The sequence below is a fragment of the Corella eumyota genome, chromosome 4, assembly GCF_963082875.1.
Source record: "Corella eumyota chromosome 4, kaCorEumy4.1, whole genome shotgun sequence".
Lineage (NCBI taxonomy): Eukaryota > Metazoa > Chordata > Ascidiacea > Phlebobranchia > Corellidae > Corella > Corella eumyota.
In genome coordinates this window covers 15,117,364-15,133,439 of record NC_137493.1, presented here as the reverse complement: position 1 = coordinate 15,133,439, position 16,076 = coordinate 15,117,364, and the positions used below count along the sequence as shown (strand labels likewise).

Below are 16,076 nucleotides of genomic sequence, written 5' to 3'. Positions count from 1 at the left end.
AACAGCACGACACTATATTAGACATGACGTCACAGGATATCATGACGTTGCGAAAGAAACCCTTTCAGGCCCGCGCCGCATCTTCAAATGGGAGTTCTGAGTCCTCTTCCGGGAGCTTTCCAGGTGCAGGTTTGAGTGTTTCGACTGGGGGCGGGGGGAGACCGAAAGGAATGTAGGAGGTCCCGGTACCCAACCCCGTGCTGGCGGGTTCCGATTTGTTACAGGTTTGAGGTTTTACTGTTACTTTAATATTGAAATAATAACCAAAAAATCGTTAGAGCTTGTAAGTTAGAAGTGAATATGTTCGACAACATTTTAAATGTCGATATTGTTCATGTTCTAGCAACTAAAGCATGATGACCATGGTTTTGGTATTGGCTGGTGTTAGCTTATTGTATTATTTTGTTATTGTGTGTTAGTTGTGCTTGTGATGACATTATTATATTGTCCAAATACGAAGCAAAAGTACAACAAAATATTCAAAATTTGCAACTTAAAAAAATCATTCACTAATTAAATAGACGAAATATTTCGTAACCTATTTATGGCGCTATTTTATTCAATTAACTATTGTCTTGTAATAATTTGGTCGCCATGCAAACAAAACTTTTAAAATTTCCGTAATCTAGCCTTGTTCATATCTACAACCTGTAATTATGGTTCGAAATCTTAGATTTTAAAACATATTGTTATTGTCGGTATTTTTATTATTATGGTTTGAAATCTTAGATTATATATAATATTTAGTTACGTCACTAATATCACGACAAAAACATACAAAATTTTAAAACTGTAATTGTCCAACAAAAAAAGTTATTGCAACATCCTTAATGAAAAAATTATTAGTTTTGGTGTAATATAGGCCTGCTCATTAGCTTTTGTAAGTTTTGAATAACTTAGGTCTGGTAATCCTGCATTAGCTTTACATTTATTTATGTCCTAATTGAGGATAAACGATAAAAAGTAATGGTGAGCGAAAAAACAAAGTGGTGAATTTCAAAATGAAAATATTGTTAGGTAGTTTCCCTACAGTCACCCCAACGACTAAAATAAACAATTTTTCGCTTGTTATTTAGAAAACAATTAATAAAATTAATCAGTATAATTAGCAACAAAATGCTTGAGTCTTTGGTTAAGGGCAAGGATCTTCTTAATACTAGCATACAGGCCCCGCCTCCAAGCAAAGATTTTATCAATTTGGTTGTAACTTTCGACGAGGTAAAATTTTTGATTTACGTAGAAGTTTTGCATCAAATTTAGGTGTTTTCAAGACTTACTTAAAGTGTTTTTTGGTTTTATGCAACTTTATAAGTACACTGACAGCGTGGTGTTATGGTTAGAACACTTGGCTTTATTTTATGTAGGGTCTTAGATTTGCTTTCTTTTTAGGTAATCTGGCGATATTGGAAAATTAATCCCTCTTGTTTAAAATCTGATGTCCAAGTGGGGCCAACTGAAATGAAAGAATCTCATGCAGATTTCACCCATGACTCTGACCTTCAATGTAATTATTTATAGGCAAATTGTGTTTAAACTGATTTAAATGTTGTGATAATGTATATTTTGATTTAATATATGTATTTTATTTTAAAAGCTGAACTAAAACGAATTTTCGGCAACGACATGCTGCAGTATGTTCTTGGCTTGTGCAAAGGCCATTTCGATTACTTTTCAAGAATATCCGATGCTTTACAAATCTACATCATTTCTTTTATGGATTTGGAGAACGTGGCAAACATGGCAAAAACAAATAAACATTTTCATGAAGTACAATTCCTTAAACATCTTTGTGCTTTTCATAGGCCTATTTTTTGTAAATATCTTTATTTTTGATGTGGGAAGGTCGAATGCGCAACCTAAACTTAAACTAACACCAGTTACTCTGACCCAGTCTCAAGTTGCCTGTGGCAGTTTGGGATATTATAGAGACTATAATTGCCCGGTAATTATGCTGCTGATTAAGTGCTGGCTCGGCAAAAGTTTATACTATTTATAGCACCTTACTCAAGGGTGCTACAGCATAAGGGCAGTGGGGATTGAACCCACAACCTCATGGTGGTGTAGCAAATGTTCTTACCACTACACCACACTGCCGGTCCTATTACATTAAAAACTTAAACTAGTATATTTATTGTTCTAAAATGTCTTTACCTGCAAAGGTTAAACTATGTAACTAATATTTTACTCTTAAGAGTTGCAACTTCATATAAACACTTTATTTAGTTGTGTACATCTGAGCAGTTATGGGAACATATTGTGGAAAGACATTGTGACACTGTCACACCAGAGATGAGATTATATGCTGGTGAAGTAGGATGGAAAAATGTGAGTTTTCCATTTTCTTTACTAACTACAAGCTCTGGCACTATTATTAGCTAAACTCTATGTTATTAATTTATTTATAGCAAAGTCTAGCATTTATTGAAAGCCGAACATATTATTTCTAATAAATCGGTTTATTTTTGATATTGGACGGTTATACATCCTAAACATAGGGTAACTTTTGTTACCATGACTCAGTTTTATTGGTTTTAGTCTTATATGAAGTGCCATTTTGCACTATTGAAGCAGTGGGGATTGAACCGAGTACCTTATATAGTAAAGGAATAGAAATACTACATCATGCTGCCAAACTTACTAAATACATAATAATAAAATAATTTTTTTTAGGTGTTTTTTACAAATAAGCTACAACTGCAAGCACAAATAAGAAGGCACCAGCAAAGGGTTTTGTTTAATGAGTGATTCTTTTAATGTTAAACCAAACACTGTGTAAATACATTTCAGTGTATGAACCTATAATTATAATCTATTTTTATACATTTTTTAATAAAAAACTTTAAAAACATAATTGGATATTGATTAGTGATAGTTATTAATTAGCAGAATTAAAATGCTAGGTTGGAGCAGGGGTATTTTACTAACAAGCTGTTCTCTACATAATTTGCAAGGTAGTTCCAACCCAGTTTGTTGAAAATCTACAAAAATAATGAAATTCGATTTTAATTTGGGATTATAAAATTTATAAATTTTTAAATAACTTTAAATATTTTCACAAAAAAATGTAAGGATGGGTTATTTTAATTAAGAAAAAGACAATAAATTTTTACCTCAACAAGTTTAGCTTCAGTTTCCTTGGAGCTTTTTTCCTCCAATTGTTTGAGAACAATTTTAGCAGCTGTCCCATAATTTCCCAATGCCATCGCATGTTTAAAGGCAAACGGTAGAACCTAAAAAAAATTATTAAATTTAACAAAAATGTTATAAAATCGTTTAATTATAATAATTTACCAAGAGCGTGGTGTGGTGGTCAGAACACCTGGCTTTACTACATGAAGTCCCGGGTTTAATCCCCACTGCTCTTATGCAGCTTGAATATCGAGCAACTATAATCTATAATTCCACAAACTGCTAAAGACAACTCAAGACTGGGTCGGGGTAAATGATGTTCTTTTATATGTTTAGGTTGTTCTTCCTACATCAAATATAAAAAAAATTATAAAAATATTCGTTTACCTTTGATTCAGTAACATCAGTAAAAGTAAGAACTGTTTCATAACATTCGTTCAAGTTTGCCAATAATTCGGTCTTCTCATTTTCTAATAAGAGTAAGTTAAAAATAAACAATTTATTAAATATTTACAAATTTATTTTAAAATCTCAGAAATTCTTACAGCAAAAAAGCTATAAAATGTTGGTAGGAGTATATTATAAAATTTGAAATCTTTTTTAGAAAACAATTTTAGTACATAATAAAAGTAAGACTGTAAAATCTAATTTAAAAGTGACAACATATTTACTGGTACAACACAGTTCGCTAACAATACACAAAAATAAAATTACAAAACAAAACTAAAAAAATTTTAAAACGAAAAAAAATTTACCATCGAAATCTTCTCTTTGCTGAAGCTCCATTATTTTATCAGCAAGAGCACCACCTTTTGACACCAATGCCGATATGAGCGAAACCTTCTTTTTATCAGTTTCACTTTAAAAAAACAAAACATTATAAATTAAAAAAATTTTATTTAAAAAAAAAAATTGTGCCCAAATTGTTATTGTTACAACATATGGTTGACTTAACAGCCTATAATAACAACTTCTATCATCTTAAGCCAGGCTCGTGTTTTGATCGATCTTGAAGTGAAAAGCCAAAATTTACAGTTGAAATATTATTAAACTCCTATCCAGCCATTCATTCTATTGTCAGTTTTGTATATTGTTAACTAAGAATTTGGTTTGTATTGTTAGGCAAGTACTGACAAAGTGGGCTGTGCCACAAAAACAAAGTTCTTTGTACTTATATAAACTAAAATTGCCTAGATACAATAAACAGTATCTTTATTTTAAGTACAAAAAGATTAGAATTTTAGATGAGTTAAATTTTTGTTAAAATATTGATTTACCTTTTAAGAATAACAGCATTTGGTCTTGGGTCAAATTTTCGACCAATGTCGGCCAAAACTTGTTGCTTGTCAATGCGGGCTATGACATCATCACTGGCCATTATGATGTCATCAAGTTGCCTTTCCTAAAAAATAAAAAAAAATTTTTTGTAAGTTTTGAAAATAAAAAAAAATGTTTTATTTCAAACCTTTGAGTTTTCCCTAGCTTGTAAGTAGGCAACATATAAGGGCAAATGATCAGGCCATTCTTCTTTCAATTCTTCAAATAAATCATATCTTTCATACCTAAAAATACACAAAAAAGGATATTTATATTTCAAAAAATTAGTATGTTTTAAAAAAAAGATACAAAAAAAAAATATTTTGGTATATGTATATATGAGATACAAAAAAAGATACAAAAAAAAACATATTTTGGTATATATATAAATAATTTAGTAGTAATTTAATATATGAACTTGAGTATATATAAAACCCTATACACAAATTGCTTTATACCTAAGTTAATAAAGCTAAGTAAATATTTATATATAAGCATGCCAAACCAAACTTTGTATAAAGTAAATACACTTCTACTTAAATAAATAAAAACTACTCAATAATCAAGATAAACAAATATATTAACTACATAACATAAAATTATATCTTTAATAAGTAGATTAGATGGATATACTATATTAAACACTTTATTTATGTTTTAATTGATTTAGCATCACTTTAAACTTTCAATTTGTTAATTCTTAAAAATTAATAAAAATGGGGTTTAACTATTTAAAAGCAGAGTGGTGTAGTGACCGGCAGCGTGGTGTAGTGACCCGCAGTGTGGTGTAGTGACCGGCAGCGTGGTGTAGTGGTAAGAACACTTGCTACACCGCCATGAGGTCGTTGGTTCAAACCCCACTTCTCTTATGCTGTAGCGCCTTTGAGTAAGGCGCTATAAATTGTATGAACTCCTGCTGAGCCAGCACTTAATCAGCAGCATGATCACTGGGCAATTATAATCTATAATATCCCAAACTGCAACAGGCAACTCAAGACTGGGTCGGAGTAACTGATGTTACTCTATGTTTAGGTCGCGCATTTAAACTTCCCACATCTAGGATAAAGATATATACAAAAAAAACAACAAAAAAAAAGTCAGATTAAAAATATAAACACAAAATTAAAAAATATCCTTTTAAAAATTAATTTGAAAAATCTTACTTCGAAATCCAAGAAATTTTTAAATCTCTATTTTCCTCGTTAATTTTAATTTCATTCGTTTTGTTTGCGTCAGTTGACTTCTTTCCATTTTTGTTTTCTTGTTTTAAAGGTTTCTCCATCAAGATATATTTGAACGAATAAGTATCCTAAAAAATAAACAAAAAATTCAAAACAGTTAAAAAATGAAGTCCATCAAAAGTAAATTGTAATTTCGTTTAAATTTAAAAACAGAATTTGAAAACGGAAATTTTTTTAAACAGGCTTACAGCTTTTTTGCCTTGTTCATTTTTAGCCAAACTAAGTTGGCCAGACAAGTAGTGTCCTGCTGAGATATTTTTCGGAATTCTAAAGAAACAGAAATACAAAAATTCCAACCATACAAAATAAAATATTAATAATTTAAGTCGATAGGTACCATTTTACCGGCAGCGTGGTGTAGTGACAAGAACACATGCTACACCACACATGAGGTCATAGATTCAATCCCCACTGATATCATGCTGTAGCGCTCTTGAGAAAGGCGCTATAAACGGTATGAACTCCTGCTGACCCAACACTTAATCAGTAGTATAATTATCAGGGAATTATAATCTATAATATCCTAAACTGCCACAGGCAACTCGAGACTGGGTCGGAGTAACTGATGTTACTCTATGTTTAAGTCGCGCATTCGACGTTCCCACATCGAGGATAAAGATATATACAAAAAAAAAATTTATTAAATAATATTATAATATTAAATATTTTGAAGAATTAAAAAATTTTTTTTAGTAAGGCTACTTACTTATCCTCAGCTAGTGGTCTAACAAACACTGGTACTACAGATTTCGGTTTTATAAATGATGAAGCAAACTTAGAGCCTCCAATTAATGCATTTTTATGGGTCGAATATACATCCATATTTATGGGAGTGGGTAACTTGATTTTAATAGCCAGGGGAGTGTGGTTAAGTTGGTTCAACGGCTCTCTAGACTCGTGAGTTACTTGTAACTGAATTTCGTAATCTCCTTTGTCCAATTTAAGTGAATACTAAAAAAATACAAAATAATTTAAAGAATGTGTGCTTGTAACCCTGAGGCCCTGGGTTTAATTCTTACTAGAGGCATAGCAAGGTAAATTTTCAAATTAAAAATGTTTTTTTAAATTTAAAAATTACTTTTTAAAACAATTTTTTTTTTTAATAATTTGAGAAATAATTTTACCTGATGGGGGTAAGCATCTCCGGCCCCCTTAAAACATTTATTAACATCATACAACATCCACAATTGACTGTTGAACTCATTTTCATATAACAAATCTGACATCAATGGAAACGAGATCGTGATATCAGAAGATTTTGCCTAAAATTAAAATTAAAAAAAATATTAAAATTTAAAGAAATGTTGAAAATTTTTAAAAAAGATTCGAAATAAAAAAATGTTAGAAGTTTTTAAAATATTAGAAATTAAAAAAAAAAATGTTGAAAATTTTTAAAAAATCTAAGAAAATAAAAAAAAAAAAAAAAAAGAAAATAAAAAAAAAAAAATAAAAAAATAAAATAAAAAAAAAAATAAAAAAAAAAATTTTAAAAACTTTAAAATCTAAAAATTAGCTTACCAGATAAAATTTATACAAATTGATCATTTGGTACAATGGTCGACTGCCTGCAAGGTGATCCCTGTCGGACATCGATGTGACAATATGTTCGGACGGTCTGACAGGTTGAACAATATGCTTAAGTGTAACACTCGGACTAATTTCGTCAATCGTCAGACTGCTGGTTTCGATTCGATGTATACCATCGACTGCATGCTAAAAAACAAGATTTTTAAAATTTATTTTTATTTATTTATCCTCGACGTGGGAAGGTCGACTTCATGACTTAAACATAGAGTTAGTAACATTAGTTACCCCGACCCAGTCTTGAGTTGCCTGTGGCAGTTTGGGATATTATAGAATATCGTTGCCCAATAATTACACTGTTTATTAAGTGCTGTCTCAGTAGGAGTTCATAACGCTTATAGTGCCTTCCTCAAGGCCATGAAAGCAGTGGGAATCGAACCCAGGACCTAATAAAGTGAAAATGTTATGAAAGCAGTTAAAATTATACCTATAACCATATGTATAAAAAGGCAAGTGTTCTAACCACTACCCTATCCAAGTACATTTTAATATATCTCACCATAGTGAAGCAGTCGCCAGTTGGTTTAATTCCATAAAATTGAACCTGATAAGAAATATCAACAACTCCCATATCTGCCCACCATCTTGCCATACAAACTTCTATGCTTAACTTGTCCTAAAAATATAAAAAAAACATTAATTTTATTTATTTAAAAATGTACAATTAACCAAAAACCATAACAGAAATTAGGATTGGTAAAATAGTGTAGTTTTTAGAACCATTGGCTTCACTAAATGAGGTACTGAATTCGACCCCCACTAATTCAATGCTGTAGCACCAATAATTAAGCGCTATAAATTGCACAAGCTTCTGCCAAAGCAAAATCACTGTTCATAAGCTAGTTGGCAATTATAATCAATAATAAATTAAACTGTCAAAGTCAACTTTTTTTGTATATATCTTTATCCTCGATGTGGGAAGGTCGATATGCGACCCAAACATAGAGTAACATCAGTTACTTCGACCCAGTCTCGAGTTGCCTGTGGCAGTTTGGGATATTATAGATTATAATTACCCCATAATTATACTGCGGATTAAGTGCTGACTCAGCAGGAGTTCACACCGTTTATAGCACCTTACTCAAGGACGCTACAACATGAGCACAGTGGGAATTAAACCCACAACTTCATGATGGCGTAGCAAGTGTTCTAACCACTACACCACGTTCTCAAGTTTACTACACCAACTTGAGACTGGGTTAGTAATGAGATTTAGTCTGTGAAGTCAAACCTTTTTGCAATAAAGATATATAAAAGCAAAAAAAAATATTTAAATTAAAATTACATTTAACTATACTTACATATACATGAAAAGCGAATTGAACAGTGCTTTGTTTTTGTATAGATACAAATTTGTAAAACTCATTTTCCCTAAAAGCTCTCTGAGGTTGAAGTTGTAGACAATGAATAATAAACCTGGCCTGTTGCTCTGTACTAAGATTTTCCACTTCAATTTCTGTAAAATCAAATTGAAATATTAAAAATTTAATAATGGATTTACAAATTTCAATCTTCACTCACTTATGCTGTAGCGCCTTTGAATATGGCGATATTTTTTTGTATATATCTTTATCCTCAATGTGGAAAAGTCGAATGTGCGACTTAAACATAGAGTAACATCAGTTACCCAACCCAGTCTCGAGTTGCCTGTGGCAGTTTGGGATATTATAGATTATAATTGCCTGATAATTATGCTGCTGATTAAGTGTTGGCTCAGCAGGAGTTTATACCATTTATAGCGCCTTACTTAAGGGCGCTACAGCATGAGATCAGTAGGGATTGAACCCACGACCTCATGTGTGGTGTAGCAAGTGCTCTTACCACTACACCACGCTGCCGGCTATTAACAGCATAAACTCCTACTGAGCTAACAATTAATCAGCAGCTTATAATTACTGCTCAAATATAATTTACAATATCCCAATCTGGGTCAGAGTAACTTAACTAATGTTTTTCCCTATAAATGTGTCATGAAGTCGACCTCTCCACATCGAGGATAAATAAAAACAAAAAAGCAATCATTACAGAAGGTTCTGGGTTTAATAGTCACTGATTTCATGCTGTTGCACCCTTAAGTAAGATGCCATAAATGATACTAAATCCTTAAAGGCCAACAAACCATAGATTAGTTATCCAACATTAGACTCCCTTTTACTTCAAGGATAAATATAGCAAAATGTTAATTAAATTGTAATATTCGAATTAATTACCTGCCCAACTTGCACCATCGGGAACTTGAATAAAATCTCTTCTAATTTGGCCAGATTTAAACGAACAAGACTCTACACTCTTGATGTAATGAGACTTACAATCCACACTACAAATAAAAAAATTCAATTAAAAAACGAAATTTGACATAAAACAAGAAAATTTGATAACAAAGTTTTGCCATTTTTTTACCTTTCCGGTTTAATAACAGTTACAGGAACAGTAAAAAGTGTCCCTCTCTGTGGACAACTAGTGTCAAAGGCACTGATTTCTCCGTAATGAACGCCAGGTGGCAACCCTTGCGGGTCAACCTAAATAAAATAAATTTTATTTAAAAAAAAAAAAAATTTATTAATTTTTTTTAACTGGCACATATTTGTTTTGGCAGTGGTAAAAATAGAATTTTAAAGCAATTTTAAGGGGTGCTACAACATGTAAGCAGTGGGGATCAAACCCAGGACCCCATATTTTTAAGTTTTATAAGTAATCATATTTTACCTGTATATTAAAAGCTCTCTGTGAATTCATAAGTTCAAGGTGAGTTGGACAAGTTATCCAACTTTCACTTGCACATAATCCAATGTGGCAAATAAACTCAATCTTTTCTTGGGGGCCTAACAACATTTTTAAATAAAATATAAAAAAATTTCCGAATTTAAAAAAAAAAAAAGAAAGAAAAAAAAGATCTGGGTTTGATTCCCGAGGATTTCAATGCTGTAGCACCATTAGGTAAAGCATTATAAATTCCTGGTAAGCCAAAAATCAATTTTAAAATTACATATCAAGAAATTTATGTACAATATCCAAAACTGCTAAAGTCAACTTAAGACCCGGTTAGAGTACAAACTATGTGATAACTTTGTACATAAATAAAAAAAGAAAAATATTTAACCATGAAAAAAAACAAAAAACATTTAGTACATATTTGGTAAAAATATTATAAGATTAACCATTCCAAATCAAACATAGAAATCCACCTAATTTTCTTACTACAAATTTACTTTTATTAATACAACATACCAGCAGAAGTATGATATTTTGGTTCTATTGTAACAGAAATTGTATGCGAAATTTGACAGTCTTGAACGGAACGTAAATAAACACCTAAAAAAATACAAAAAGGTCACTAAGAACACATAAGTATATCTATAGAAATTGTTTAGTTTATTAATTTTAGGAAAAAGTTGGTTATTTTGTAACATTTAAACTTTTGTTACCTCTTTTATTGCCAGGTAATATAATTTTGAAAGAAATTTTGCTATCGATTGAGTTGGCATGTTTCATTAAATACTCGTAACATTCATTTACCTAAAAAAAAACAAAAAAAAACGAAATTGGTAAAAAAATAAAATCTTGGGAGCTATGTTATGGCCTTTATAGGAATCGAACCCAGGACCTTGTGAAGTACAGCCGAATGTTATTACCACTACACCATGCTGCCAACTTGTTTTGCTCCATAACTTTTATTAAAAAAATTTACACAGAATGACATTTTTTTACTTCAATGCTGGCAACAATTTTCTGTTAAATTTTTATTAAAGTTTTTAATATGTTACCTGGACTATTCCATTTCCTTGAGCAAAGATTTCAATATTATTCTGTTTAAAACAAGAATTTTCTAAAGCTCTTCTAACTGAGTAAGGCGTGTAAGCAATTTCCTGAGCTTTTAGACCTAAAATATAAACACAAAATTTATAAAAAAAATACCTTAAAATTTTTCAAAAAAATCGGAAAAATTTTATGTAAAAAATTTATTCATTTTTCACCTGATAGAACTAATGCAATGGCACCACAGGCATTGGGACTTGACATAGAGGTCCCGTTCATTAATTGAGAAGATTTTAGGGTCCATGTCGGCACCGAGGTTATAGCACCGCCTGGTGCACTTATACATACACCGAGGGAACCGTTGGTGCTAAAAAAATTCAAAATTTAATTTTTCAAAATTTTTTTGGTAAAATTATAATTTAAAAAAAAAGTGTTTACCATGGGCCCCTAGACGACCAAGTATATTGATTTGAGGGTAGTTTTTGTGATAAGGAATATTCCGAAGTCATCATTTCGGGAGAAACCCATGCCCCAACACCTTAGTAAAAAAAAATTAATAAAATTTAGCCCCAAAAAAATTTTTTTTTGATTGAAAAAATTTGTTTTTGAAAAATATTTTGTTAATTTTTTTTTTAACTTACCCAATAACAGTGGTTTATTTAAAGAACCATTTTAATGTTAAAACAACCACCTGACCAATACTATTGTCTTACCAATAATACTGGTTTATTTAAAAAAACATTATCTTTATTTTTAAAACAACCATCTTACCAATATTATAGTCTTACCATTAATAATAATAATGATTTTTTGTACAAAAACCATTTTGTTTATTTTTAAAACAACCATCTTACCAATAATATTGTCAGTGGTCCCACCAGGTGAACCAACAGTGGTTAAAGCCGGACCATTATTACCAGCACTCGAGACAAAAATTAAATTAAATTTGGTGACGGCTTCATCTATAGCTTCACATATTTTACTAAAAAAAAATTAAAATTTTTTGTTAAAAAAAAAATTAAAAACAGAATATCTTAACTTTAACAAAAACAACCAATTTTTATTACCATTTTAAGTAAAACACCAATTTCGTAAAAAAGCTTACAAAATAAATAATTTATTTTATACCAAAATAAATTAGTTTATTTAGTGATAATTTAATTCGAAATTACCCAGAGTTAGGCCAGTGACTTGCTTCTCCGTAACTTAGATTTGCTAGATCGCATTTATGTGAAATACATTCGCTAATCTAAACAAAAAAACATGCAATTTACAATTAAAAAAATACAAATTTAAATTATTTATATTCTTAACTTTATGGGGCTCAAACATAGGGTAATTTTGGTAACAAAACCAAGTTTCGGGTTAAATTTTACAGTTTGGGATATTTTTAATAGCATAATAAATATAAATGCATGATAATTAAGCTATTAATCAGTTTTTGACTTAGCTAGAGTTAAAATTGCTTTTATAACACCTTACTTAAGATATTATGTTTTGCCAATAAACTTAATAACTTTAAATAATATTTACAACACAATTTGTAGTAGAATGACAAAAAAATAAAATTTTTGTAGTTAAAAAATCTTGGAAACCCTAACTTAAAAATAAAAATTTTGAAATTACTGAAAAAAATTTAAATTGAATGGCAACACTAAATTTAAAAAAATATTAATTAAACGGCAACACTGACCCCTCTAATTAAACCGGTTCCAGTTTCCATTGTCGACAATCTAGAATCACCAATTTTAATGGCAACTATTTGGGCACCAGGTGCCACGCCATTTAAATCTGGTTCATTTTCAAAATAACCAGCTGTGATGGTTGCTACGTGAGTACCATGTGAACCTTAAAAATATTTAAAAATTTTAAATGGTTATGTGAAAAACACCATTTTAGAATATATTGGATAATTTATAAACACCATGTATGTTTTTTTTTAAAACACTTGGTGATTGGTTTTACAATAGCCTTTTAAAACACCAATCAGAAAAAAATGGTTTATTTGCAAACACCACTCAAAGAATGGTTAACCATTTTTTAAATTAACCATTCACAAAATTTTAACCATTAATAATGTAAAATAAAACAAGCCATTTTAATGTCTAACTTCTTTATTAAAAATTTAAATAGAAAAATAAAACAGTCAACTTACCTCCACTTGCTACAATGCTCAATAAATTTCCCCCCTCATAAATATTGAATGAGTAGTTAAGCATGGATGAGGTACAGTAGGTAGCATACTCGTATTCTTCCTTATAACTTGCCATTAAGTTACAAGATTCTAGATCTCCGTTAAGTGAAGTGTCTATACATGCTCTAGTAAAATTAAAATTGTTAAATTTTAAAACCGTGGCAGACTATAATAATCTGTTGTTATTGAATATTTAAAAAAAGGATTAAATATAAACATATATTAGAACTTATTTTTGTATATATCTTTATCCTCGATGTGGGAAGGTCGAATGCGCGACCTAAACATAGAGTAACAACATTTACTCCGACCCAGTCTCGAGTTGTCTGTGGCAGTTAGGGATATTATATAGATTATAATTGCCCGATAATTATGCTGCTGATTAAGTGTTGGCTCAGCAGGAGTTCATACCGTTTATATCGCCTTACTTAAGGGCGTTAAAGCATAACAGCAGTGAAAATTGAACCTACAACCTCATGTGTGCTGAATCAAATTACATACTTGTAAGTTTTTCCATTATGAAAAACGACACAATCGACCACTGGACCGTAATTTTTCCAACCTTTCTCGAACTGATCCAAAATTTCAACTTGGGATTTTGCTTCAAGTAATTTCAACTTTTCCTCCTTAAATAAAATATTTAAACCAAAAATTACATCACTGTTTATTTCATTATTCAAAAAATACAAACCACTATAAATGCTAAATAATGTGCTATATTTTCAAAATTGATAGTTTTCTTTTTTTTGTTATTCTCGATGTGGGAAGGTCGAATGCGCGACCTAAACATAGAGTAACATCAGTTACTCCAACCCAATCTCATGTTGCCCTTTAGCAGTTTGGGATATAATATAGATTATAATTCCCTGGTAATTATGCTGCTGAATAACTACTAGCTCAGCAGGAGTCCATACCGTTCATAGCGCCTTACTCAGGGGCGCTACAGCATAAGAGCAGTGGGGAATGAACCCACAATCTCATAGTGGTGTAGCAAATGTTCTTACACCCCTACAACACGCTGCCGGCATTCATAGATAAATAGTTACCATAGTTGGCAATTAGCACATATTGCCAACTATATTCACTATGGGCGTTTAGAAGCATTTAAAATAAATTATTTAAAAGCTTAAATAATATTTTTGCCACAATTTAAAATTAAGTTTATCAAAATTGAAAGTTTATATAACTTACATTGGTCTGTGAATCCTTATCCTTTACATTGTTAAGTTTACTTAGATTTAAGTGAGATAACGAAGTAGTTTGTTTGTGCGGAGTCTGCCACAAATTTTCCTTATTTTCTTTCTACAAAAAAAAATAAAAAAGTAACTAACAAAAAAGTTATTTTAAATTAAAAAAAAATTAGCCTTTTTAATTATATATAATAATTAAACAATATAACAATGAAACCGGGAAAAAATAAACAAAACCAATTTCATGGATTAAAATATAGGTTGGATAATTAATTTTTTTACAGGTTTTAGACTATATTATAATCTGTCATCTACTATACTTAATACCCACTTAGCATTTGATTGCCTGTCTAGTTTCAGACTAAGGTTAGGCTATTAAATTGCCTGAGTTTAATTATTAACGACAAACCTCTTAAAATTGCTTTAAACCACTGTGAACCAATGAATTGCTTTAAACCAAAAATTGCTTTAAACCACTGTGTTGCTTTAAAATTGCTTTAAACCACTGTGAACTTTAAACCACTGTGAACCAAAAACCACTGTGAACCAATTTTTTTAATATTTTTTAATATATTTGATTTTTACCTGTAATCTTTCTTTTAAAGGTTTTGGGAAAAGTTGGGATAAATCCTTTATTCCAATGTTGAAAACTCCTGATGGATTTTCCCATGCTTCAGGAACCTAAAAAGTAATATTTTACTTAAACAAATATATATAAAGTACCCTTAAAAACCAATAAAATTAGTAACAAAAAAGATTATATATATGAAAATACTTTTTAAATTTTTTTTCATATATTTCATTTATCCTTGATGTAGAAAGGTCGACTTCACGACCTAAACATAGAGTAACAAAAGTTACCCCGACCTGGTCTCGAGCTGCCTTTGGCAGGTTGGAGTATTTGTTATAACTGCCCGATAATTATGCTGCTGATTAAGTGTCGGCTTAGCAGGAGTTTATATCGCCTTACTTAAGGGCTACAGCATGTGAGCAGCAAGAATCGAGCCCTCGACCATATGTATTGAGGCTAAGTGTTCTGACCACCACACCACACTATCGCAACAATAAATAATTATCTTAAAATACAAAAAAAAATATTATAAAAAAACCTTTAATTTTCTGCCAGTCAATCCCAGCAAACAACCATTTTCATCCAATTTAACAAGTTTACTTGTGTTCACATCCCCACTGCCTGTTGTATCAATAATATCAACAATCTTTTTTCTTCCATCGGGGCAGTTTTGTAACCCTGCTACTCCAGGGTCAACCCCCGTATCGAGGATAGCGATGGTAACTCCAGTGCCATTAAATTCGGGGTATTTTGTCAGAAAATTAATAGCCCCGATTTCTGTTTTCGGGATCATATGAGACAGAGGAAAATTAGTGTCAAGATTTTCCATTTTTATATTCTTAAGACTAATATTCTGAAAAACACACAAAATGTTGTTTAATTTTTAAACCTGGGTTAGAAATAGGTAAATTATAATTACCGGAAACATGATATCAATATTTTAAACAAAAAATAATGCAACCAAACTGATACAAAGTGACAACATTTTAAAAGATTTTTGCTTATTTTTTAGTTCGAATTTTACAAAAAAAAATGCAACCAAACTGATACAAAATGACAACATTTTAAAATATTTTCTGCCTATTTTTTATTTT

General features: G+C 30.6%; 2 protein-coding genes across 2 annotated transcripts; one reads left to right on the top strand and one right to left on the bottom strand.

Annotated features, from left to right (window-relative positions):
- Positions 1 to 1,029: 1,029 nt before the first annotated feature.
- LOC145751675 (F-box only protein 36-like) lies at positions 1,030 to 2,845 on the top strand. The gene is made up of 5 exons (XM_082567872.1): positions 1,030 to 1,218; positions 1,390 to 1,504; positions 1,595 to 1,767; positions 2,224 to 2,325; positions 2,671 to 2,845. The coding sequence occupies exons 1-5, from the start codon at positions 1,117 to 1,119 to the stop codon at positions 2,743 to 2,745; spliced, it is 567 nt and encodes a 188-aa protein (XP_082423998.1). The 5' UTR covers positions 1,030 to 1,116; the 3' UTR covers positions 2,746 to 2,845.
- On the bottom strand, positions 2,500 to 16,076 carry LOC145751142 (tripeptidyl-peptidase 2-like). The gene is made up of 29 exons (XM_082567233.1): positions 15,521 to 16,076; positions 14,997 to 15,092; positions 14,413 to 14,523; positions 13,723 to 13,847; positions 13,183 to 13,346; positions 12,721 to 12,875; positions 12,200 to 12,276; positions 11,882 to 12,009; positions 11,466 to 11,565; positions 11,246 to 11,394; positions 11,036 to 11,151; positions 10,697 to 10,787; positions 10,500 to 10,583; positions 9,978 to 10,093; positions 9,672 to 9,790; positions 9,482 to 9,588; positions 8,573 to 8,727; positions 7,771 to 7,887; positions 7,206 to 7,400; positions 6,812 to 6,949; positions 6,394 to 6,638; positions 5,876 to 5,954; positions 5,610 to 5,755; positions 4,595 to 4,691; positions 4,407 to 4,531; positions 3,885 to 3,988; positions 3,517 to 3,599; positions 3,111 to 3,230; positions 2,500 to 2,978 (listed from the first exon to the last, which is right to left on the bottom strand). Exons 1-29 carry the CDS (start codon positions 15,809 to 15,811, stop codon positions 2,889 to 2,891), a joined length of 3,723 nt encoding a protein of 1,240 aa, XP_082423359.1. The 5' UTR covers positions 15,812 to 16,076; the 3' UTR covers positions 2,500 to 2,888.

Excerpts from the sequence above, each read along its gene's own strand:
- LOC145751142 (XM_082567233.1), bottom strand. The coding sequence starts at position 15,811 with ATGGAAAATCTTGACACTAATTTTCCTCTGTCTCATATGATCCCGAAA. Across the intron at positions 13,347-13,722 it reads CATAATGGAAAAACTTACAA|AGCATGTATAGACACTTCAC; the intron begins GTATGTAATTTG and ends TAATTTTACTAG. Across the intron at positions 12,010-12,199 it reads AGTCACTGGCCTAACTCTGG|TAAAATATGTGAAGCTATAG; the intron begins GTAATTTCGAAT and ends ATTTTTTTTTAG.
- LOC145751675 (XM_082567872.1), top strand. The coding sequence starts at position 1,117 with ATGCTTGAGTCTTTGGTTAAGGGCAAGGATCTTCTTAATACTAGCATA. Across the intron at positions 1,505-1,594 it reads CCATGACTCTGACCTTCAAT|CTGAACTAAAACGAATTTTC; the intron begins GTAATTATTTAT and ends TTATTTTAAAAG. Across the intron at positions 1,768-2,223 it reads CAAATAAACATTTTCATGAA|TTGTGTACATCTGAGCAGTT; the intron begins GTACAATTCCTT and ends CACTTTATTTAG.